This window comes from Lagopus muta, chromosome 4 (assembly GCF_023343835.1).
Source record: "Lagopus muta isolate bLagMut1 chromosome 4, bLagMut1 primary, whole genome shotgun sequence".
Classification (NCBI taxonomy): Eukaryota; Metazoa; Chordata; class Aves; order Galliformes; family Phasianidae; genus Lagopus; species Lagopus muta.
In genome coordinates, this window is record NC_064436.1 from 43,388,844 (window position 1) to 43,415,456 (window position 26,613).

At 35.3% G+C, this 26,613-nt stretch overlaps 1 protein-coding gene across 4 annotated transcripts in view; it reads right to left on the reverse strand.

Moving 5' to 3' along the window:
* Nucleotides 1-1,302: 1,302 nt before the first annotated feature.
* SLC7A2 (solute carrier family 7 member 2) overlaps nucleotides 1,303-26,613 on the reverse strand; it is a 43,748-nt gene continuing 18,437 nt past the window's right edge. The window contains exons 1-12 of one of the 4 annotated variants that reach the window (XM_048943391.1): nucleotides 26,413-26,582; nucleotides 21,377-21,764; nucleotides 20,124-20,279; nucleotides 18,170-18,335; nucleotides 17,503-17,639; nucleotides 16,811-17,033; nucleotides 13,584-13,720; nucleotides 10,476-10,578; nucleotides 9,154-9,359; nucleotides 8,724-8,890; nucleotides 7,652-7,760; nucleotides 1,303-6,950 (exon numbers count right to left, since the gene is read on the reverse strand). In XM_048943391.1, the coding sequence (XP_048799348.1) occupies nucleotides 6,763-6,950; nucleotides 7,652-7,760; nucleotides 8,724-8,890; nucleotides 9,154-9,359; nucleotides 10,476-10,578; nucleotides 13,584-13,720; nucleotides 16,811-17,033; nucleotides 17,503-17,639; nucleotides 18,170-18,335; nucleotides 20,124-20,279; nucleotides 21,377-21,749 (1,965 nt within the window). In that variant the 5' untranslated portion in view covers nucleotides 21,750-21,764; nucleotides 26,413-26,582 and the 3' untranslated portion in view covers nucleotides 1,303-6,762. Of the gene's footprint in view, nucleotides 6,951-7,651; nucleotides 7,761-8,723; nucleotides 8,891-9,153; nucleotides 9,360-10,475; nucleotides 10,579-13,583; nucleotides 13,721-14,101; nucleotides 14,242-16,810; nucleotides 17,034-17,502; nucleotides 17,640-18,169; nucleotides 18,336-20,123; nucleotides 20,280-21,376; nucleotides 21,765-25,057; nucleotides 25,264-26,412; nucleotides 26,583-26,613 lie in introns of those variants that run through there. The other 3 variants (XM_048943388.1, XM_048943390.1, XM_048943389.1) reach the window with 3 other exon arrangements.

The window sequence follows — 26,613 nt, forward strand, 5'->3', positions numbered from 1 at the left end:
CATTCCTTTCAGGACATATTCAAGCTGATTGGTACATACCTTTTGCTATATAGGCATACAATTAAGAAAGAAAGTGTTTTTATACATTCCGAGTTTCCTATTTTTAATGGATACTGAGAACTTGTTATATACATTTATAAATATCGGAAGAGTTGCAGTGCACCCTGAGAAGACCAAAATCACAGTTTCTTTTAAATCTGTGAACAAAGTGACCCAAGTACCTACAAAACAAGAGCAACTTCATGCTGGGAGTGCAGTTCTGTATCTCAAGGCTATCATTTTTATTTTTATTTTTATTTTTTTTACCCAGATTCAGCATTCCTACATTATATGTAAGTAGGTATCCTAGGTGACAGTCTTTCAAATGCTAGTTAGTTTTCAGTCATTTCAATCCTCAGGACACAGCACTAGATGACAGAACTCCCAAGTTTTTTGTTTGGTTGGGTTTTTTTCCTCCAAAAAGGAAAAAGAGAGATAACATTCGTGCATCTGAGTCTGGTTGCTTCCAGGACAAGGCTTGGTGCTGCAGGAAGCTGAGGGCTCACTCCCTCTGGAAATCAAACCCAGCATCATCTCTGGTTTAGCACTGTCTATACGGGAACAGTCACAGTGCCTGTATGGGAACTGCTGAATCACAGCCTGAACTTCTGATTAATCACCTGAGGCAAGCAATGAGTCAGCCTGGGAGCACAGGTGAAGGCAATTCACCTGTGCTGCCGGAAGGAGTGGAGCCTGGCTCCACCTCTCCTAGACTCATTTAAGAGCTAGCTGACTACTAGGCTTTAGGGAAGGATCTCCTTCTGGAGATTCTTCCTTTGGAGTTTTACAGCAAGCCTAGGACAAGGGTAATCTATCTATCTATCTATCTATCTATCTATCTATCTATCTATCTATCTATCTATCTATCTATCTATCTATCTATCTATCTATCTATCTATTTTGGTGTAATAACCTGCTTAGCCAAACTCTCTGGTATATCTCATAATTATAACATCTGTATGTTCATTGATTATACAGCACCTAAATCATTGTAGGAAGTGAATAGGAAACTACTATGATGCACATCTTCAGACCACTGGAAAAAATAAAGGTTTTAAACATACAACATGATCGTCAATTTTTTTTTTCCCCCCTTCCATAAAAACTATATGAGCTATCACACTATTTATTGTGAGTTCTGATTTGTATCATGTCATGACATGAGACAACACAAATATTATTAAGTCACTGTATTTAGTTTAGTATTTAGTATCTACTAGAACTACAGTGGTGATTCAAGTCAGAGGTGTTGTATGAAGTATGTACAAGTGATATTCAGCTTTATTTAAAAAAAATACAGAACAAATGCACAGTTGTTATCCTGTGAAGCATATCTTACAGTATATGAAAAGCAATATAATTTCCATCAGATTTGAAACTAAGGTAACTAAAAATACTGCTGATTATAATTCTTATTGAAAAAGTGAATAAACAAGCACCATGTTCTTAAATATATGCACTTTGACATTCACAAAAGTTCAAGAACTTTCATTTTGGCTAGAGTACTCAAACAGAAACTTGTATTTTAAGATGCATCGCAGTCATTCTACCGACGTTCCAAATGCTCAGCAGCACATCACAGATGTAATCATTACAGCTTATATGTGAACAAGAAGTTAAAACATATAAACTAACATTTCTTAAAATGAAGCACACATAACTATTCTTAAAGATACATGACGCATATTTCGTGCTTTGCTTTCTGTTAATACAAAAGAAAAAAAGCCCTCCTAAGCTTTCAAATCCTGACTGCAACTAAACTTATGTTGCTGAGGGTGGAGTTTGCCTCGTGCAAGACTCAATGGAAACATACAAAGACAACAGAATTTGTCCAACTGATAATAGAAATAACAATTATATATACACATAGCTCTTTGTAATGCATGTCTAGGCACAGAAATCCTTTGGCTTAGCTGATGCTGGAGAACCCAATCTCTAAAATCAAGTAGAAAACAGATCAAGATGTGGTGAGGACACTACATTTTGCTTTGGAAAGGTCCAACTATGAAAAATGCGGAGGTCCTTAAAATATATACCAGAAAGAACTATTAAAGGTACAGGAAATTAAAAACAAATACAAAATCTTACATTATATGGAGTACCACTTGCTGCTTCTGCTTAACACTGAGTAATCCCAGAGCTTTCAGTGAGCATACTGCAATTTGTACAACCTCCTGGCAGGCCTGGGAAGAACCAGGGCCTTACGATAAAATGTGCTTTTAATTTGTTTTTACATAACCAAGTAGCACTTGCTAGACATCATGTGAATTAAATTTGTACTGTTCAGAATGCACCCCAATGTCAAAGGCATCTGACAATTAATGATTGCACAGTCCCATGAAGATTTCCTGCACTGTCAGGATCTCACCCAAGCTGGGATGCTTGCAGGACATCTGATCTTGGCACTTACTAAAAATCTCCATGAAAATAGTATGCATTTTATTTCTAAAATAGTTGTATATCCTTCCATAAACTTTGGGAAAAAGGCGGCTAGAATTTTACATTCATCATCTAATAAAATACAGAAATATATATATATATATATATATAAGCTTTACCATATTTTGTTTCTAAATTAATTGTATCATTTAAAGTTTCTGCATGGCATATTCAAGTTCATAAGAATATAGATAAGTAACCCTGTACTGCTAGTACTGATCTTTATTCTCTGACAGTAGGCAGTATACACGGCCTTAATACAAGGTGACCTAAACACAGTGTGACAGGTTTTGGGAATCTAGCTCGTATTTGTTGTGCAGGAAGAAGCATGCTGTTATTAACAGAATAGTTTTGTCCTGGATAACAGACAATGAAATCTAAGATACCTCATAACATTTCCTTTTGCAAAATTAGGACTAGAATTTGGAATACTGCATAAAGGTCACCTTAGGTAATGTGAATTATGCAGAAATGTTTTATAACTGTTATGCCTCCTTATGGGAGAACAAAGATTTACTTGTTCTCTCTTAAATATACCTTGATTTATTTTCCTAAATCTGATAAAAATAATTCCTATATCTAAAGGCATATCCCAAGTGTACCAATGCAAATATAGTTTTTCAAGGATTTATTTCCATAAAGCAAAAAAAGCTACCCCCATTAATATATATATATTAATACATACCATCATTATCTGCACAGAAGAATTTACAGTACCAACAACTATGAGTATGTTAAAAAATAACAATTTAGTTCCAATGGACTTGTGCTTTCAGCTGCTCTCTTGGCAAATATAGCAAACACGAGAACAAAATTGGGCTTTGTTTCACACATGCTCCCTGCATAAGAAGCAGCATGGCTGTGTTTCACAGGGCCTGCTCCACTAACATCCCAGAAAAGCATCTGGAATTTCAAGATTACACATACAAATGCACATCAAAATTAGCATGAATATCTCACTTCTGGCTTACAGTGTTCTTAGCCATGGATTATTAATGGCATTAACTATACACTCATATAAAAAAGCCTTGTGCAGTCAAAGCAACTGAGAATAGCCAATGATTTTCCTTTGTTTTATATCTCATTAGTTAACTGGATAGTTCCTCTGCTGCAGCTGCTCCCAGTCTTCCTCACAGCATTTGTAACAATCACATTATTTTCATATAATTAACTACTGTAACTATGGGGGACTAATAATACAGTAATGAGGGGAAAAACACTGTACAAAATACATATACGCTGAAAAATTTCTCTCGTTTATCTCCAAAAGCCTTAGCTAGTGCTGACTTTAGTCATAAGTTCCTTACATTGACAGTATCCCTTCAAAGAAAATTCCAGTGCAATATAGAAATTACTCTAATCAGTACATCAAAATCACTATGGGCTAATGTCAGATCGATGCAAGCATATAGACAGGCAGGCACACATTCGTTCTATATGATGGTGCTGGGAGGGAATGGGATCTTCCTTGCACATCACAGAACAGCCACAGTTTGCAACCCAGGAGCCTGACTTGCCTGCTCTGTGGCACCAGCATCTTTAGAAAAAAGTCTCTGCTTCCCACACACCAAGATGTGTAAAGAATTTAAAAGAGCTGTCTTCCATTGTAGGCTTGTAAAAATACTGTGCAAAAGGTTCAACTGAGCACTGCAGGCTTGTCCTAACAGCAGGACAAAATTGCAACTGGGAAGGACGGATAAGGATGCCCTCTAAAAAATAGCCACCGAAGAAGTTGTGCTCTTGACAGAGTAGTTACAAATCAGGAAAAGCATCAGTATTTCTACTTCAAACACCAATGGTATCAAAAACATTCTTTTATCTTTTTTTAATAAAACATTTGTTTTAGTCTGTCAAGATTACCTCACTGGAGCCTAAAAAGTCATAAATATCTTCTGTTTTAAACAAGAACACATAGTTCTTTTGTCACTTTTTCGTAACAATGGGCCCCAGTTGAGAAATACAATTCCAATGGCAGATCCAACCGACACAGACGGCTCTTCCTTTCATTGAAGAAAGGTTCTGAAACTTATCAATTGGTCCAAGCACTGTTCTAAGCACTGAAGATTACTATCTAGTTCTTTCAACAGAACATTTTACATAGACTATAATCTACTTGTATTACTTTACTAGGACATTTTAGTGTTTCTTTAACAACATCTTGTAAAACAAACTGTGCAAAGAAGTGGCTATAACTTATCAGTATTAGGATGGAGTATGATACATTAAGAAACAGGACTGCATTGTCACTTACTCTACAGTTTCTCTTCATCCTCTGTTTCATCCATTTTTAGGGACCACCAGACTTTAGAACAATGGTCCTTAGGACAACAGCTGCACATGCTGGAACATCAGTTAAAAGGTAGGTGGTTTTCCTGTTGTGTACTCATTATCCTGTATTTTGAAAGAAAAACACAGGCACCTACAAGTGCTCTGCTTTGGTCTTCTAGCAAATCTTTTCTGGTGATTTCCTCTGGATTGCTATAAAACCAGGAATATGCCACAGAAGACAAATAGTGGTGAAGATCTTTTCAGATTGCTGCTCCTTGAGCTGAGCAGCCAGCAGAGGCCACTAGTGCAACTAGTACAAATCCCTGCCAAATCACCTGTGCTGCAAAAAATGCTCTCCTCCCAGTTCAAACTGGGAAGAAATGCATCAGGCTTTAAACTACAAACTCATTCTTCCATGGGGTATCAGCACATTCCAAGATTCTCTATCAAGAAGCACTCTTCTTTCTGCCTTCTACATTTAGGCTTACAACAACAAAACTCATTTTCAGTTTAAAAAGCAAGAATCTATCACTGTGAAAAAGACAGAAACAGAGAGACAGAAGCAGCTTAACTGGTCTGCTTTTTTTCTTCTTTTTTTCTTTTCTAGTTTTTTTGTGGGTTTTGTTTTTTTTTTTTTTCAATTCCAGCTATTATAAAAAGGTGCTTTTCACTGTCAACCAACATCATTCTGACAGGATATAAAATGTTTTGTAGCTAACAATGGAGATTAATACCAATGATTATTACTGGCAATATTATGCTTCAGATTAAAACTTTCCATGACAAAGTACAAAAGTACAAAACAATTCTCCTGTACTTTAGGGAAGTTATTTTTATAAGTGACTTCTTGCAAAATAATTTCCTATTGTGGAATCCTTCAAGGGATTGAAGACTATTATACGCTGAGAAAAATGGTTAAAATGTCTGGGTGCCCTTCTTAAGTAATGTGACTTTTATGTTGAAAGAACAGTGTCCATTTTCACTATCTTTAAAACAATGGTTCACACAACACTATTGCAGTTATTTGGTTCTTTACATACATAAGTTAGCATTTAGACAGCCTACTCACATGAATGGATTTGTAGGTTTAGATTTGGTTCACAAAAAATTGTTGTGCTAACATATTTTTATGACTCGGTGAAGTACTGAAATACTACTTCGAAAAGCATTCCTTCCAAAGCCTGGGTTTGGTGTTTTTTTTTCAGCTCCCCTTCTATCTGAAAAGAAGGTAGGGATTTGGGGCATAATTTTTCTGAAGAGAAGTTTTTGCAGAAAACAACAAAATCCCTCTTGGAAGTATTATTTTATATAAAGAGCATCTCTGAAGTGAAAAGAATTCATGTAAGACAGAAGTGAAAATCCTGAACAGCATTTAGAGGGAAATAAAGCCTTTAAAGGATCTTCTCTATTTCAGTTCTTAATGGCTACTAATTAGTAAGGGTAAGCAATTCTTTCTTTACCATTTTTATATAAATTCATGATCTTCTACTTTTTGCAAAGCATCAGGTCTGTCAATTTATCATTTGTTTTGGAAATATTTTCCAGGGTATCTTCAATTTTTCTCCCATGAGATTTCTGTAGCAACAAAAAATAGTACCTGGTATTTTACTACTGATTTAGTTGCATTGTTATTTGGGACACCAGACCATGTAACAGAAATAAGGAGGACATGTAAAAGGCACTGTGTTCACAATGCAGTGTAAAATATTCTGAACTTCTTGCAAGTATTCTTCATATTTTGTAATTGCCAGCAACTTTGTACATCAGTTCAAACAATACATCCAGATTTCTGCTTGCAAAAGAGTACTTCTCTTGTTTGTTTGTTTCATTTAAATATTAACTTCCATGCTGTCAGTTCTGAAATGATGAAGATGGATTAGCAGCTTGTCCAAAGCATCAGTCAGGCCTTGTAGTAAACACTTTCAAGAGGAACAATGTTGGCAGAAAGCTTTTGAAATTTCAGTCCACAAGTAAAATATCAATTAAAGGTTTAAAAGACTTGATTGTTTACATAAATTAACATTCACTTGTCCTTTCACGTGCAAGAAATTTATCGCTTTCATTTGCACTTTCAGGTTCATCCATTTCTTCCACAGGGTTCTTTTCTTGCAACCCACTATTTTCCGAACAAGAATCTTCATCTCCATCACTGTGATGACCTTCAAGACTGTGCCTGATGCCATAAGTAAAATAAATAATGAAGCCTTTCAAAAGGAAAAGGGAAAAAAAGAAAAAAAAAAAAAAAGGTTAATAAGGTTTTTAGGCAAGTAATGCATCAAAAAGTCATTATTTTTTACAGTCTGGCTGAGCAAATTTTCCAAAGCCAGGTATTAAAATGATAGCTCAACCTTCAGGTCTTCCCTCTTTGTACAGGAAATGGAAGTGCTAAATTTCAGTGCATCATTTTTGCATAACTGGTTGTTCTAACAGAATCACAGAATTATAGGGGTTGGAAGGGACCTCTAAAGATCATCGAGTCCGACCCCCGCCAAAGCAGGCTCCCTAGGCCAAGTCGTGGAAACTAGTATCTCTAATTTATGACTACATAAAATCAGTGCAGTTTTCCATATCTTAAAGGAGAATGTCTGATATAGCAAAAAGAAAACTGTTACAAAAAAGATTTCAGCACACATTTAGCTAAGTAGACAAGAAATAAAAGTATGGTAACTTACTGGAATTAGTTCTATAGCTTTGATTCTTCCTATTACCTCAAAACTATTTTTACAGTTTTGGTTATGTATACATATCCCTTCTAAAGCGTGATTTACTTTTTAACTAGAAATACTAGACGATTTTACTAAAACAGACTTTTGTTCCAATGTTTAAAGGCAAAGTATTGAATTATCTAAGACAGGATTCATCAGTCCTAACAAAGGAGGAGATTTAAATGAGCAGATGTACTTACCAAGTGCCATCCAGATGCTAAACCTGATCCAAGTGTCTGCACTTAATTGTACCATTAGATAAATATTTACCAGGATACTGAGTGATGGTAAAAATGGCAATAATGGAACCTAGAGGGAAATATTTAAAATATTCATAATATTAAATATCATTTCTTGCATATATCAACTACTTATGTCATACTTGAGTTATACAACATGAGCTAGGGGTGACAAATCTCACTAAAAAAGAATTGCAACATTTTCTTACTGAAGTATATTAAAATTTTCTTTTTCAGTATTTAATGACGAATTTCTACATATCTTAAACATTTAGAGTAATTTATGTTTAAAATATGTTCTCTAAAGCTGTGAAGACAATCTTTCAACGCATACTAATGAAGTCCTGAATGTACAGCTGAAAAGTATTATTTCCATCTTTATAGATGTGTTTTTTTTCCAAATTGACTCCTTATTTCCATCAAATTCTTTTATTTTCATCACTGTGATTCACTGTTTCCACTATGTAGTTCCTTAACTAACTGACCTTAGAACACAAGTCAAAGCTCAAAATGAAAGGCCATACTTCAGGGAGGTATGAATTGCACTGTGTTCCAAATCACTGCAGACAATGCAGATAATGTGACTATACACTAGTCAGTTTCTGAATTGTTTTCTAGTGTCTAAGTGTTCAAACTGAGGACTAAAATTGCTTGTGCCTTAACAGTGTGCACTCCAGGCATGTGTCTGAAAGAAAAGCTAGAAATCTGTGTTGTCAGACCCACTAGCTGTAACAGCAACACAACAGATACGCCCTTTTTGTATGGCCACAATTATATATGCATCACACATTCAACCTGTGGGCAGCAAAATCCTTTCCCTAGATCTGAGATCTGGATAAGATCTATACTTGATTGAGCATTGATGCTATGAGCATCCACTACCCTTGCAGTCACAACAAAACCCAAACTGATAATAGCAGTGCAGTAATGAAAGACTACCTGAAAAAGGGCTGTCTCTCTCTCTCTCCCTCTGCCCCTCTCCCACTTCCTAGAATATATCCAAACCTCCCATTAGAGCTATTATTTTATTCACCATAAAGGCCACTTTCTGCTGGTTCTGAGGCTGCCTTTGGATGAGCAGAATGGTAATTATGAAGAACACCACCAATGCAGCAAGAAGGCCAGTACTCCAGGGCTCCAAGTTAGCAATGAAATGAATCCCATATGTAGCGAGAGCACTCAAGCCACAAACCAAGAAAGCTGTGTGAAAAACAAAATGATGGAAATAGCATTGAAGAGGAGGTGACTTTTAAGAAGAATGATAGTGGAACTTCAGTATGAAATGCTATGAAAATGATCAAGTAATGGAAAATACATGAGATTGCAGATTAATTCCATCATGAAATATAAGAGCATTATCCAGAATGGTGCATTAATGATGACTGAGGAAAGGTATATTATTACTGTTTAATTTTGTCTGTAATAAAATTCCATTACTTACATTAATGTTGTATATTACTTACCTAACAGACCCACTAAACAGTTAACAGTAGTTGCAGTCTGTTCTGTAGGTAAACTGGATGGATTAATCAGAGTCTGAAGACTGAAGTGACTCTCCTGTATCATATTTATCTGTGACTCACTTACAGCAGATTCTCTTTCTGATGCAGCCAAGGCTATTTTTTCTGGAGAATATTTGGGTTGCTCATAGGTTAAACTGGGTTGGTACCTGTGCAAAAAAAAAACAAGTGGTGTAATAATGAGGTTTACTCTGGGAATTGAAAGAATATGCCTCTAGGAATACATTTAAGTACTAAGTGCTTTGCGGTAGAGATTGAGAATTACCCAATATGTGAGAGCATATGATTAGTCACTATCTTATATAAACAAATTATGGCAACTTTTTTGCCATGTTTGTTTGTTTGTCAGTAGTTTTTTAAGCTATATAAATGCACCAGTGGGTCAGATAAATTACCAGTCTTGCACAAATGTGGAGATCTGATGGTCAGCAGCAGGGAAAGGTTAAGGAATTATCTGCAGTGGCAAGTTCATTCTGCTTTGCTTCATGTAAGGGGTCTATTAACTGGTATAAACTGAAATTTTACATCTCTTGTTAGAATGTAAGTGTATTTTTAAAAATACATATTATAGATAAGTCAGTGTGGGGTAAAATAGTCTTCTCTTAAGTGGAAATTATTGAAATATTGAATGAATTCAAGCTATATAGTTTTCAAGGCTATAGTATACAAGGCTATTAGCCTTGTATAAGTAACAAAGATTGGCTTTTTAAATTAAAAAGAACAGAATAAATATAGAAATGACCTACAGCTCTCAAGATATTGAAATCATTAAACTGTTTTACAAACAGAAGACATAACATGGTTCTACTGACAATTAATTATTATCTCAACTGATGAGAGCTGGTATTTGTACTGTCTTCTGGGCTACCAGATCTCGAAATGCTTTTCCGGTCTTACTGATTTCTGACAGGACATCACAAAGTGATTATTTTAGCACCTCCATCTTTCACATACAGTCACCACAATGTGATAGGCCCAAGGTACAGCATGGATTGTATTTGTATCAAAATATTATCTCCTGGAAAAGAAGAGGTGTCTAGATTTCACATGAAGTTTTGATGTGACTAACTGCTATACTGATATAACAATATATCAGTGTTTTATTTGACAGGTAAATGCTTCTCAGAAGTTATTTATATGCATACAGATAGCTCTCAAATTTTTAGTTATAAAGCAAAAAAACATCCACTGTAGGTGTGACTCTTGTTCAGGTAGTGAACAACACAATGTAAACCACAGTAAAACAGAAAAGTTGTTTGACTTACCTAAGAATGAGGACACAGGTTGCCACAAGTGAATAAGCAAGAAGTGTGCCAATAGACATTATGTCCACTAAAGCCTTCAGGTCAAACAGAAATGCCATAATAGCTAGAAAAGAAAAGAAAAGAAAATGCAAAATTTGTATGAGGCTTACACACTAAGTCAAGATTTTAAAGTCCGTCACCAGTGTAACTTCAAATTGTTCTACTGAGAACAATATGAGTGAAATCTTAGTAATCCTTAAAAACACATTTGAAGTCATAGACAACATACCTAAACCTAATTTCCTACAGCTGGGAATCTCATTCAGATAGATAAGCACACTGCTGGGCCATACGGTCATGCTGCATAATCGAGCAATTTGTATTGGATTTATTTGGACAGAAGTACTTGCATATGTGGCTTACTGAACAGGGGCCACAATAAAATACATCTTTGTAGAAAAGATTCTGATGCTGTGAAAGAATCTCATAAGAGTTAAGAGATGGCTCCCACTACAAAACAGAGGAACAATGATGTGACCCAGTAAGTATGTAAAATTTCCACTGATTTCAAAATAATCTCCATATAAATTTATGAAGTTGTCTGTAAGAAAACAGATGGGGTTTTTTTTGTGTTTTCTTTTTTTTGTGTGTTTTTTTTTTTTTTTTTTTTTTTTTTTTTTTAATTATCTTACTAAAACCTTCAAGTGGCCTTCAAAAAAGACAGCAAAATCTCACATGGAATAATATTCATAAGATCACTGAAATAGAAATTTCCATGGTACTCTGAGTAATTATGGCAGACATTTCGTCTATAAAAACTAATGTCACCTTCATCTGGAGATTCTTTTGTGTCTATGCTGTTTGCACACAGAGAACTCATTAGAGAAATTAGCACAATTAATTGAAACCAAGTGACACTAAGTGAAAGGCTAGCATTAATTGATACATGGTCAAAAATTCTTAAAGTATTTGCATTTGAGTCACTCTATTGAGATATATAAATAATCTAAATATTTTATCTTTTTAATCATCACTAATCTTAAAATAAAAAAATAAAATGTAGCCTTTATATTACTGCACATGCATGCATACACAAACTTTTCTATATTCAGAAAGGCTTATATATAATATCTACTTTATAAATACTTTTAATATATGTGTAGACAGGTGTGTCGGTGCACAAAAAAACACAGAAACACACATTCCCCTCTTTTTGGATTCTGACAAAAACATGACTTCAAAAAGCACGATTGCTGTGTTATGGAAGTTCTATTTCATCTGCTAGTGTCCTCCTCCAATGGAGGAAGGAAAATCATCCTGTCTTCTTAAGAGAGGGTGGATGTTCATAAATCCAAGAAGTCATTTATTGTAAGAAGTCATAACTTCTTATCTGTGGCAAATTTCTGAATATCTCATGGCTTTGAATTCTCAAAATGTGTAGGTAAGCAAAGCTGAGAAAGAACAGAACCTGCAATAACCAAATATAAAGTAGCTATGTTTAATTTTAAGTTCTAGATTCAAAAGGCTACTTTGTAGCCAAGGTTGTTTTCTTATACACTAGATCAAACTGAAAAATTCTTGTAAGTTTCTGATTAAGAGAATAAAAAAAAAGCTTTTTCACCTCTCTTAATTCTACTCAAGTTCTATGTAATGATGGCAGGCAAATTTACAGTTAAGAACTGTAAATGGGCAGCTAAATATTTTTCAATGTGCAGTTTCAGAATCATGGTTAGGATATGTAAAAAAGTAAGTCACAGTAACAGCATGTGACAACTGACTCAGCTGTAGTCATGAGCCGGTAACTTTAATTGGGGCCAAGCACCTAACAGGCTAGCAGGATAAAGGTTAACATTTCTTAAAGCTATTCATACTAGGATACAAGGATACTAGTATACAAACAATCCATGCTAGGATTTAAGAGGAAAATCAGATAATATGACCTGTTGCACTTATTTTTAACTACCCTGGCAAAACCATTTATGACCACAAGTTATCAAATACGCTTTCTTTTTTTTTTAAATAGATTAAGCTGTCTTCAGATAAATTATTCATACACCAAATTCCCCACAATGTCTAAAAGCAAGTCCACGTTGCTGCTGTTGCACAGCTAGTCAAGGCTGTACAGCTGTACCAATTAGTTTATGCATTAGGTAACATGGCTTTCTTTCTTTCTTTCCCACATAACTGCACTACCAAATTATTATAGAGGAAAAAGTCAGTAACATAAATTAAAAGTCAAAACAGAATGTTTTAGTCTTAGTTCTGAACTTTAAATCAATGTTAACCAGGTTGCTAAATTGTTATAAGCCATGTCTTTAATATTTTTGTTTTAAGGCATTTGTCTGCCTTGAAGGTAAATACATCCAGTGCTTCCAGTTTCTTAGATAATCAGACATCCCTCCAAAATAACACAATAAAACTTGGGCAGTGCCACTTCAGGAAGTATGGACAAAAATGAAACAGCTGTGTGTTAAAAATTTCTCTTTGTAAAACTAATATAGCAGTTGGCTGTTGGCAGCAGCTCCCAAAATGCTGTTTTGCTAAAACGTATATGGGTGTGTATACATATATATATATATGCATAAACACATAACTTCCCGAGCACCCAGAAAAACACATACCCTTCAACTCTAACTTGGTAAGCTTGTACCAAAATAGAACTGGTTTTCTTTAGAAGACGGTGAAAATAAAATCTGTGTATGTATTTCACACAAAAGCTGATCCCACTGCAAATACAGATTTTTTTTCTCATGTCTCATAATAAAAAACTTGATAACTGCTTTCCCCATTACAGATGTGGTACATATATCTATGTTCATTGGACAAGAAAACCCTATGAGGAGAGGAGAGCCTAAGGGACTCAGATCAAGTAAGAAGCTTATTCACAGTACAAGAAGTTAATATTTAAGAACAAATAAATAAAAAAAATAACTTTGAATTCTGTGACATTAAAGACACTACCACCATCAGGATTGGTATGATTTAGAGTTCTTACACCTTTTGATTTAATTCCCATCTTACATGCATGGGAAGTTAACAAGCAGCCCTTTTTCAAAAATACGAATTACCATGCACGTGCACAGAGTGTTCAAATCTCAGTTTTAAGAAATATGGGCTTTGAGAGCTTACCAGAGATGACCCCTGCTGTCAAGGTGGCAAAAACTGGTGCCTGCCTCTTACTCACTTTGGCAAGAAAACTAAAGAGTAAACCATCGCGTGCCATGGCAAACAGAATTCGGGGCAAAGGGAACATAGAGCCGAGAAGACTAGAACAGAAAAATGTATAGTTCAAATACAGGTTATTAAAAGCACAGTGCTTTACTGGTAAACCCAACTACATGAAAAGAATGCTTGGAAGAGTTAATGGGTTCTGCTTCAGTTTTGGTTTAGGCTCTGTGTTGCTGCTCTCGGTTTTCTGTTTGATTGATAAGTGTTGTCCTATGCTTTGTCGATTATTTTGAACCTAAGCTTTGAAAGCTCTTGAGATTAGCAAACAAATACAAAATCTGTGGTAAAGAAAAGTTTCACTAGTAGCCTACTTTACCTGGTGACAGTTATATTGGATCAGTGAAAAGCAAATCAATTTCCACATATGCAACACATTTAGCAGTGCACCTTTCTTTACAAGGATCAACTCTTAGTCTCACCTGCTACTGCACCAGACGATAGAGTAGCAACTAGTGGGGTCCTCGTTTTGGAATTGATTTGAGCTAGACATTTGAAAAGCAACCCATCCTTCGCCATAGCATAGATTACACGTGGCATTGGGAAAATGGATCCAAGAAGACTGAGGAAAAAGCGAACACATGCAACATAGCAAACACAGTTCATGCAGAGCTGTACCATGGAATAGATAAACAATGCTAATTAATGGCATGTATATAAACTTATGATCATAAGACAGCAGAGTTGTATCGTGGAAAAGGTAAACAATGTTAATGTCATGTACAGAATCTTATGATCATAAGACAAAATCAGAAAGCCTCATAGCCAAAGATACTACAGATCAGACAGAAATAGAAATGTCTTCTTTTTTCCCATAAAGCTAATAGCCGTTTTTTTTTTTGTTTGTATGTTTGTGTGATTATTTTTAATTTAGGAATTGGAATTTCTTCATTAGAGAGAATTCGGGTTAGCAAAATAACTCGTCATCACTGTAGTTCTTGGGTATTAGTGGACCAGGAACATATTCCAGGTCACACTAACTGCAGTTAAGCTTGAGTATTCTTCAAAAAAGTCTGTCAGTCAGCAGCAGCAATTCAATAGGCATTAGCAGCATCTTTTAGGCTTCGCATTTCCATGTGAGGCTGCTGATTAACAGTAATTCAAAGTAAGCACCAACAGTTACAGCTGAGCACATTGTCCCTTTCCATTAAAGCTCCTCAAGCCAAGCTTGACTGAGATTGTTTCCTTTATGGGAAGAGTAATTATTTTAGATTTGTTATTAGCAGCACACAGAAAGCTTTTAAACTTTAACTCAATTAGTCAATAACTCAAAGCTCTTTTTAAACAGGCTTCTTACATTAGATGGTTTCTTTCCCTCCAAATTAAATAATCATAATTACGAAAACAAAAAAACTTTGAAAGGACAAAAGGCAAATTCATAGCCAGTACAACCTTTGCAGCAGCATACTAGCATTTAACCAGCTGAATGGTTGCCTTAGGTACTTCAGGATGTCAACTAAACCACTTAAAGAAGGCTCAGATTTTACATACCACAGATGCTAAGTACCTCTGGTAATGCTCATGAGACACAAGCATTAAGGTTAGACACACGTGAGATAATCTCATGCACATTAACTGAGGTATAAATGTTGTTTTTGAGAATGAGTGTTTTCTAAATCAGGGCAACAGTTTATTCTTCAAATAAGGATACTATTAAAATCCACAACTAAATTTGTATTGTTCTGACTTTGTACAACGTATTAATCATACTTCTCTTTAAGTGGGTTCACACAAATAATGGAAATACTAATGGAAATGGACATCTTTACCCAAAAGATACAAGTTCACAACATAACATAATTAGCAGTAACTATATGAACTAAAAGTAATGATCTGAATTTTTTTTTGTTAATTATACCTCTGAACTGAAGAATATGATATATGATATGCTTTGATTTGCTCTAAACTGACACAAATCAATACATGAAAGATTGACCTCTCCAAATAAGGAAATATAACACTTCAAAATACACTGGAAACAGACCAGGAATTCAAATTTTTGAAATGGTGTTTTACTCTCTCAGTTCATTTTGTTTTCCAGTATTAGTTTGCACTTATATAAGGCTATTTATCAGTATAAAGGAAAATTTGAGTAGAACCCCCAAGTATGACAAGTAGATAGAAAAAAGCTATAATTTCAAAATGACCTGTACAAGTTATATTCTTCAGTCAGCCACATAAGCCTTTGTGTCATTCTGAAACTATTTCCTTTTTCCACCACCTTCTACATCAAAATATTCCCTTCCTTTAAATCATCATCTAGTCCTTGTGTGACCATCTTCATCACGCTGATGCTCACCAGAGTTATCTCACAGTACTGTTAGTATTCCTGCTTAAGCAGGTATGCCTTTTTAATTTGTGCAATGTCAGCCCGTATTAATATCATCGAAGCTCACTTGGATGATTCCTTAGCTACAAAACCTCAAGTAGAAGACTGGAATCGGCATTTTTCTATCCCTAAATTCAAGCACTAAGCAATATTCTATTCTATGAAAGTATTTGCACATTACAACTAGGCTGTGATATATTTGAACACACGCTTATATATTGTATGCTTTCCCTGATCTTCTTAATTAAAATAACAGGTTACATTCACAGTTTTATAGCAGAAAATAAATTACCCTATTCCCACAGCTAGAATCTACATCTCAAATAATCCTACAAAAATCACAGGAGGGAATGATATCAGAAAACAGATTGGCTACTGAAGAAAAACAGGCAATGAAGATGATAAGGGAAGCTAGGTATTTGTGTTATCAATTTTGCCTGCAAATACACAGAGTTTGTAAATTTGCTGATTGATTGAGAATGGCATGCAAGACAGGACAAAGGCAGTGAAGTATATTTCATCAGTTAACAGAGGTAACTTGCAGGTCATGTGTCTAAAAATACTTTTTTTAATAAATAATTTTTGGATAAAAAGTCAAAGAGGTAGAATTCAGTAACAGTAAAGCTTAAACAGAAACATTAACTATTGAAAATATTGTGAAGAAAATCTTAAGACTAAAACATGCCTCTAATATTAATGCTAATCCTCTTCATGAAGTGAGCCTTCTAAACAAACCCATTAATTTATTTTTAAATGTCTTGTAATATCCATCAGCTTTTGCAAAGCATATCAAAGTCTTTACCTTGTAGACAAAGCACAGAGGGATCCCACTGCTACAACATATTTTGCAGGACCCCATCCAACATATGCAAATGCTACTGGCAGAGGACTTTTCTCATCTAGCAGATAATATGGCATCATAAGAGTCAGTGCAGCTGAAACTCCAAAATAGGCCATGAAGCAAACGAGCAAGGACACCACAATTCCAATGGGTATGGCTTTCTGAGGATTCTTGACCTCTTCCCCTGAAAATAAAAGAAAGAAAACAAAACAAAACAAAACACACACACCAAAAACTGTTATTAGTACATTCATCTTTACAAGATATTATGACAGACAAATGAATATGTTTGAAAACATAAACCCTCAGAATCATATCTACAGAATAAATTTTAAAATCTGCACAAATTAAGATCAGTTATTTTTGTTGCCAGAAATGGCTTTAAAAAAAAAAAAGTATAATTAATGGACATAAAATATATTCTATATTTAGAATTGTCAAAAACAATAATTTCTAGTTATTTTCCTATAATTTATACATTCTAAGTACTCAAACCATATCATCCATATATAATTTAGAAGTGATATCAGAAAACTCTTAAAAATTGGTGGCCAATTAACATGATTTGGGCAGAAAAAAAAGTCTAAAAAAGATAGACTATGTCCCTTTGCCCCCCCCAAAAGCTACCATACACACACATATAAATACTATACCAGTTGTTGCAATGCAGTCAAATCCTACAAAAGCATAAAAACAGGTTGCAGCACCAGCCAGTGTTCCTGTGAAACCATATGGCATAAAGCCACCACTCCCATATATACTTGTCACATTCTTGTAAGATGAAAAATTCCTGTAAATAATAAAAATAGAGCAGAAAAACACATTATTTTTTATTACTGGTAGGTCAAACATATTCATCTTTCTCCCTTGCACTTTACATTACAGCATGAGAAGACACATCCATGTGAAAACTTGTAAGACAAAAATAACAGCAAATGGAATCATACTTGAATCTAATAATTATCATCTTACCCATTTTGCTATTTGTGGCAGGGCATTAAAATTTCTAATGGTGTAAGAAACACTCGTTGTCATACTCACCCACTGCAATTAATTCGTGGCTTAAGGATTAGAAGCCAGTAACTTCTCAAATGGCCACAAATCAAAGTCTTAAAATATGACAGCACTTTTTTTGGGGGGGAAATATAAATGAAAAAATAAAACCACTTTCTAAGGGAATAAGAAGTTTATCATTCCCAACAACCAAGCTATCTGTTAATAGATTACCTGCAATAGTACAAAAGCATGTATAACACAGAACTGCTCAGAATATGAGACATTTTTTAAAAGTAATTTAAAAATAATTTTAAGAGTAATTACTCTGTTATTGCAGAAAGGTTTATGAGATATTCTTCACTTATTCTCCAGTTGTCAACATCTCCTTTCACAAAACCAGAAATCATTACAAAGAGTAGGACCAAGATGTTAATAGCCGTGAAAATTTTATTCACCCAGGCAGATTCTTTTACTCCAAATGATAACAAACCTATAAAACAAAAACAATTTTTAAACATGAATTTTCATGTACAGTAAAAAAAGTTATTTTCAAGAAGATATATTTGTCAGTATAATTAATAATATTAAAAAAAAAAAAAACAAACAAAAAAAACAGCAATAGATTTTATACTTTTAGCACAAATTTAGTAAGTGGACAGCCTGGCAACAGACGAGTGTATTGGAAACCATAGAACTGCAACTTTCTTTCACTGTACTCCTGAAGTATTTACAAGTATCTTGAGCAATTGTTAATGCTTTTCTGGGATTCTAGAATCTCTAGAATCTCTATATTATGCAATGGAAAAAGCTAATTAACAAATCCTTTAGAATAAATGCATGCCTCCAGTTCGTATGTATCTCTGATTTACAAAGATTCTATTAAAAAAGTATAATACAAAATATGCTTGCTTTGAGTTCCAGACTAGTCCATTTAAACGATAGGAAAGTTATTTCATCAGGATCTGATTGTCTAACAACTGTGAGCATACTAAGATTTTAATGGAATAACAGCTAGAAAGCAGATCAGGAGAAACTGAATAGAGTGGGAAAGTCTCTCTGGCTTCTCTAATTGCCACTAACATCACATACATGCTTTCCCTCATTAATTAGAGATTAACACAGAAAATTATAAGCCTCTCAAGATAAAGTCTAAAAAATTTCTGTCTCTGCTAATGAGATGCTTTCTATCTCATCACAGCACATAAGTTATCATAGAAGCTGCTCAAGTTTTCTGCATCAGTGTTATTTCGGCTACAATTTCTGGAGGTATGGGTGTTGAGTCACCTTGGGAACCCGTACACTGCAATGTAACTCAGCATAGATGCATTTTAAATCTAAATGAATTTTGTCTTTTAAATAACATAGTTCTCAAATGCTTTTCAGTTAGAGACTTAAGCAATTTCTTCTTTTTTTTTTTTTTCTTTTTACTCTTTTCTTCTCATAAGTCAAACAAAACCAAAAACCAGATGAAAGAAATTAACTGAAGATACAAGTACAACCACAAATTAAGGTTTCCTATGTTACTCTACTACTCATCTTTCCTGTACAGGGACTTATTAAAAGCTTAAGGTCTCTTTTAGCTTTTAAAAGCTAAAGATGCACTGGTCACTCATTGTAGCATCAGGAGCTCAACAGAAATGTTTCCCCCATAATGAGTCCAAAAACACTTGCAGCAGAATAAGAGGGTAAGTATTTATATACACATCAGTTTAACTTTCTAGAGAAGAAAAGCTCTTGCTTTTACGTGATCTAAAGAGAGTCTGAACACAACTAATATTTGGGATGTGTAAAAGCTCTAGTGAACAATTTTAGTTGAAAAATGAAATTCTTTGATTAAAACAAACTATACACTTTAAAACACACATAGCATTTTCTTTATTTAACTTAAAGAACATTTACTTTTGGAAAGCAAATGAAAACATGCAAAAAAGTTGCAGTATTTTGGAAATTTCTGATGCCTCAGAAAGTGTATACTTGGTATCAGTTCTTATAATTTAAAAATATGACAGAAGATTTTCCTGTATCAATGTGTATCATAGGTTTTACAACACCTACCAATAAGTGATTATTTTATGTTTCATCATGCATAATTTTTTTTTTTTCATACAAATTTAATTCCCAGAGTCATTTTGTCAATGCATAAATGTTGATCTAAACTGCTCAGATACTATTACTCATTTCTGATATAACACAAATTACAGCTTGGTATTTTTTTGTTTTTGACTGTAAGAAGCACTCTGACATTACAACCATCATAAACAAGATATTTATCTTTTACCTGACAAGAGCAATATAAGGAATACAGCAAAGAAGTCAGGATACTCTGCCAGACCAGGGTAATTCATTTTGAAGTACGTTCTGAAGAAGTGACCAATCTGTTTCCCAAGAAGTTCATCAAAGGTGCCACTCCAGGCTCTTGCTACACTCGATGTACCTTTATAAAATACATGCATATTTACAGTTTTGCATGAATGCAATGAGATACAGTTACCTCTATTGAAAAAGAAATAAAACTAAACATGCTGCTACTTTTAAGTAGATTTAAACCTCATAGATTTCCACCTAGTTAAATGACAGCATACTGTTATACAACTAAAATATACAAATCTGTACTTAATTTGTTCCCAAAATATTGCAAAAAATATTTCTATATCATTTATATTTTATGTCCTTCTGGAAGACACTTACTTCAAAAGTCAAAATATTCTGTGTATGTTAAACAATACAAAACAATGGTTTAATAAATAACATGAAGGAAAGATTGTCTACCAGGAAGTAAAGCAAAAAAACACTAGGAAAATATATATATTACTAGAGTTAGTATTTAAGACTAACGCTCTCCTCTGGTAAAGAATGTATGTGACTACAGCTAAATAAAACCTTATTCTTACCACTTTCCTACTAGGAATGCACTACAAAAGAACATTCAGGTCTATTGATTTTGAACGGATTTGGGCGACAGTCCTGTAATTAGGTAGACATATACAGATAGGTATGCTTATACACCATAGAGAGGAACTTGTACTTCTGGTACAAAACACATTTAAATCAAATTTGTCATCTTTGCCAAAGCACTGATGCAGCTCTTTTAACATCTCCCACATAAGCATTGTTATTATTCAGACCTGGTCAACTTTGTGTTTTATGAGATCACAACACAGAACATTTAATTAGTATGAGATAATAGTAACAAGTTAGGAACTAAGCATCATGACTTTCTTAAAGGGAAATACTATAGCCATGGGAGCGGACTCAGCTAAATGTTTCTGCTGTGTTTTCTACTGACATTATTCTTGCTGATCAATACAGCAGTAAAATCATGTTTACTCTTGTTCATCATCGCTTCTGTTCAACACATCTTGCAAAAACTCTATTTACGAAGGAAATAACTTAATCAAATGACCTTGGTTATTTGATCCAGTAGGACTGAAAAGCAAGAGTAGCAAAGTGCAGAGACACAAAGAAACAAATCCCTTTCTGATATTTGCTTTCTCAGAAAGCCTCAGTTCCCATGTTTGCTCTTAGGCTTACCTATAACATAGGATAAAATGAGATTCCAACCAGTGATAAAGGCCCACAGTTCACCAACAGCTACGTAAGTATACAAATATGCTGAACCAGTCTTGGGAACACGAGCACCAAACTCAGCATAGCAGAGACCCGCCATCACAGATGCCAGGGCAGCAATGAGGAAGGAAACAACAATGCTAGGTCCAGAATTAGATTTGGCAACTTCTCCAGCAAGGACATAGACACCAGCACCAAGGGTACTTCCAACTCCCAGTGCTATAAGGTCCAGCGTAGATAAGCATCGGCACAACGAGTCCTCAAGACCTTCCCCCTTGACATTCTTCTTACGCACCAGGCACCGAACAAAGGTCAAAGCTGGACCACAGGGCAACATGGTGGATGGAGAGCTCTGAAACAAAATAAATTATTGCAGTGCATAGCAGGTAGAACATAACCATGCAAAACAGCTAAATAAATACATTTACATGAAGAACTGAAGAACTTTAATCGCACCTATGAATATATTTACACTCCTCTATGACGATGAACAAGCATGCGCTTTTCCCCCACAAGTCATCTGAGGGATTCAGTTATATTTAGCACTTATTTCTCCAGGGGAAAAGAAATAGTTTTGGTTTACTATACTGCTGTAGTAAAAAGAAGAAATTGCTTCTCTTTATCTGTTGTTGGCTTCTTCTTAATCATTTCTAAAACAGCACCAGAACAGACGTCTATTAACTCACACATCATTAGGATTTTCGAGATAAGAATCAACATGAACATGAATACAGATTTTAAAGATGTAACACTACAATATCAAGACTATAAACACAAAAAGCTTTAAAATACAGCATTCTGACGCAGTCAATGCAATGTCCTTTAGGATATTCCCTTTTGGATTCAAACAATATGGCTTGTGCCTCTGGAATTCACTTTGGTAAAAACTGCTTGAAAGATTAAAGCATTGTTTCTACTCCCTCTCACATCATCTAAGTTTCCCAGAACCAATTATTTTTAAGAGATGTGTATATAACTCTCCCTGGTAAGCTTCTAACAAGAACAGATAGGTAAGGAGAGTTTGGTAAGAATTAAGTGAAGCTATCTGCAATTTCCTGAGACTTGTTGCAATCCATATCATGATTATCTACGTTGTGCTCATGATTTGTTTAGTGCAACCTTCCTAAGTGCAGGGACTGTTTTTCATTTAGACAAGTGTATTCTGCTCATATATTCCTCCATATCTGTATCAGTCTTCTGAATCAGTAATAGGCATTTCTACTCATCACTAACAGCAATGATTTTCCATCAAGAGGGATGTCTTACTATGGCAGTATTTGCTCCTGGAACAAGAATTCAGAGGCAAGAAAACTGCCATTCCGAATGACTGCCTGAAAAAAAAAAAAAACCCTTGGATATCAAGGAGAGAGAAATCTGAGCAGAAACATTTTCCTCCTCTTCCTGTAACTCCCCCAGGTACACTGTCATGCTGCTTTAGTCTTTAAAGAGACTCATTAAGTCTCCACTCAACTTTCAGAGGAAAGGAAGTTGGAATTACAGTGAACAGACTTGAATAGCCCAGGCAGATATTTAATGCTCATTAGAAAGGTGATGGCTGTCCCAGGACTGAGCAAAGGAGGTGTGTCAGGCAAGGTTTTTTTGCTGTTTTAGTTTGGGTTGTTTGTTTTTGTTTTGAGTGATCTTTTTTCCCCCTGAAATAGATTGTTGATATTTCATTAACGGGAAAAGCTATTCTGGCAGACTTTGTTCTCTGAACATTAAACAATTTTCAAGGCTTTCATTGTTCAAATGGATCTCAGATTACTCCATTCCTTTGCACTTCACAATAAACCCTGAAGACTGTAAAGTCATCTATCACAGTGGCCAGCTGGGTGCCTCTGGTTTTCTCTGTTGAGAGGCAATCTTTCTGAAAAAATATGTTTGTGGGTTTTTTTTTCTGCTTCTACTTTCTCTGATTCCTGTGGAAGGAGCAGGGGGGTGAACTAGGTGATCTCCAGAGGTCCCTTCCAAATTCTATCATTCTTTGTTTCTGAACTTTGTCGACCACAAATCAGTGAGGTGAAACACCTCTTCTGACTCCAACCCACCCTTTCTTCTTTAGTCTTCTTTGAAACTGCAGCATGAGCAAAGAAAAGGTAGAAGACACAAACTTCATAGAGACAAAAAAACCCTTCACACACAAAAGACATAATATTTTAGGTATATCCGTCCTTTCTTAGCCTTGAAAAACACATATCCTAGATGACCACTGCAATTCTGAATGCTTTACACTGGTTCCTAACTATTTATGTATGGAAAATGAATGTCTGACTGCTACTTCACAACCTCTGTTGCTGTGCCCCACACACAGAGATCTACCTCAGACATGGCCTCATTTGGATTTGGATGAGACATTGGAAGAGTCCAATACAGATCACTTCATACTTGATAGGAAAAACTGATGAGGTTATTTGGTCTCCCCACCAGCCTAAATGGCACAGGTGGTAACAAAGTGCCTTCAGAAATCACTGGCAAGTGATTCATCTAAGGTGTCTCCTGTAAGGATATACATTACCCGCTTTGGAAGAATAACCTGGGCCCCTAAGGACATATGCTACTGAACAAGCACATCTCACCACAGCACCACAGCTAAAAACACCTCATGCTCAGCCACTAACCCACAGAAGCAAGAAGGCAATGGCTGGGAGTGCCTTTTGGTGGCAGCATTGTCCTGGACAACCTCACACTGACTGCAGCCAGGCTCAGAAAGGGCCTTAGTCCTGCTGCACTGAAAACATGTTGGAGCCTCTGCAACTTCTTTACCCCTGCTGCCACCAACTCCAGCCGGGTCCCTCAGGCCTGTCTCCACAAAGCTGAGCAGCTCTGACTTTTCTCAGAGGCTTCCTCACACCTTCAGCTTGATGCTTACAGGCATTTATCTCTAGTAAGATACCTAGTAAGGCTAGAAGCAGATCCAGTCAATTTCTTCTCCTGTTCAAATCTGTGCCAGGCCTGCTTTATAGAGACATTTGTCACAAGCAAACATCTATGAAGTCCATTCGTCACTGACCTTGGCAAGATGCCTTTGTCTGAAGCAAACTGAGATGGCAGCTCCTGACTCTGCTCACTCTGGGTCACTGCACTCCTGAAACCTTTCCTGGATTAAGTTTTTCTTTTGCTATAGATTACTCTGTAACACAGAAAATGTCTTCAACAGTCCTCTGAAAAAAGGAGGCCCCAGTTCAATTGCCTGAGATTTGAAAATCAATGCTCGGTCCATATTCAAGCTTCTCCCTTCCCCAAATGCATTCCTAGAAAGAAGTCCACAGCTGTTCATGTCACAGCTTACAGTTTTTCCCTTTCAACTGCATTACAACAAAGAGATCAACAGGACAGGGGGGCCTTGTTTTGACAGGAAGGGAAATTGGATAGACCTAACACGGGAAAAAATGGAAAGCTTCTTCATGTCTCATGGACACAGACAGTACTTGTTGGAGTACCTGAATAACCACAGATTCTTATCCTATCCCCTTCACTCTTTATTATCTTGTTGGTTTCTCTCTACAGTAGCTGCTGACAGAACCTGCTTCTTAATTTCAGTCTTTCCTGATCACAGAACTCCTGTCTGTAAAGCAGACAATTTACCTTATCACTTCTCATCTGAGTGCAATCCCAAGCAGATGAGTTCAGTCTTACAATTCATACCTGGTATGAATTCAGTTGGATAGACAGATGATCAGGACCATTTAACAGCCATCTGGTGCTAGGCTCTTCTTAGCAGCACAAGTTTGGTCTAAAAAAACTTTTATCTACAAACACAGTGCAAGGGGCAAAGTCTCCTTTTGGAAAGTTTCCGTTAGTCTTTAAAACTGCACTGGATACTTCACAGTCTGTAAAGCCTACACAAACTATCAGCTTTCTACTCCAAAACAAAACACAAATAGATGAATAACAATAGAGTATAAAAGTAACTGCTGTATAAGGTCAGTGTGTGCTGTACCAAACTTTCATTCAAAAGTAACATCTTAATTACTTTAAATAAGTGATTTAAATCAGTACATATCAAATCCAAGCTTCAGATGGAAAAAAAAAGCTTTTGATTAAATTACCACTGCACTACTGCTGCAAACCAATATTTTGTACAAAAATTTCCATTAAAGATTCTAATTAAAAAGGTAAACATTCTCCTACAAACAAGCATTATAAAGCCATATAATACCTCTGAAAGTTGTTAGACTGTTACGTATATTTAATGATCCCTTAAGCAAAAGTAATTTAAAGACAACTTACTTCTAATTTATATTGTTAATCTCCTATTATATACTACAACATAAGTGTTAGGTCCAGTAGTTTAACACTTTAAACAGCACATAAACGATGAAGCAAATATCCTAGCATGTTTGTAACATTCTCAAAATGCAGAAATATAAATACACAGATTAATTCAGAATCTTTCTTCAGCCTGTTTCCTGCAAAAACCTGTAAGCTGTACCAGTTGTATTCCATCTGTAGAATTTAGCAGAAAAAATTGTTTGCAACATTTATTGTTGCAAGATCTTACTCAAAATTGCAGCGTTGCATTGATTAGATCCAGTGTAATAAAATATGAAAGTAAGAAAAGTCAAAAAGTATGTGTACATTCTATTCATGATTCTACTGCAGCTGCAACTTTTTGATGTCATAAAAGTTGACTTTGTGCTAAACAATAAAAGAATTTCTATTGTCTTTGAATATTTAAAGTAGTCTATCTAAATAATTCATAAGGCCCAAAAAATTGGGAAGCAGCACCTGTAACAGAATATGCATAAATAGAAAATGAAAGATTTATCATCCAAAACTAGGAACAGATTTCAGCCTGAGAAGGAAGACATAAATCACATATAAGACACTAATTTGCACTCAAAGACATAACAACAATGTAAAGTACACTAAATTTAATACCAAATAGCACAGGTATTGCTATTCAGAAAGCACATGTTAACAGGCAATGTTTTATATGATAAGCATATCATAAGCATATGATAAGCATGTTTTCAGATTGCTTTTTGAGCATTACAAACCTTATACAGAGCAACTTCTGCTAGACAATTTTCTGCTTCTCTTGCCCAGTCCTGAACTTCTGTAGTCCTAAATATGTGATTTTACTGAAATATGTGATAAAGCAAACTAAATGTGGTGTGTGAGCTGCTGTGAAGGAGGTGGAGGCTCTGCAGCCTCAGGTGATTGGAGGCCGGGAGCTGGTGAGTGATTTGCCCAGTGCA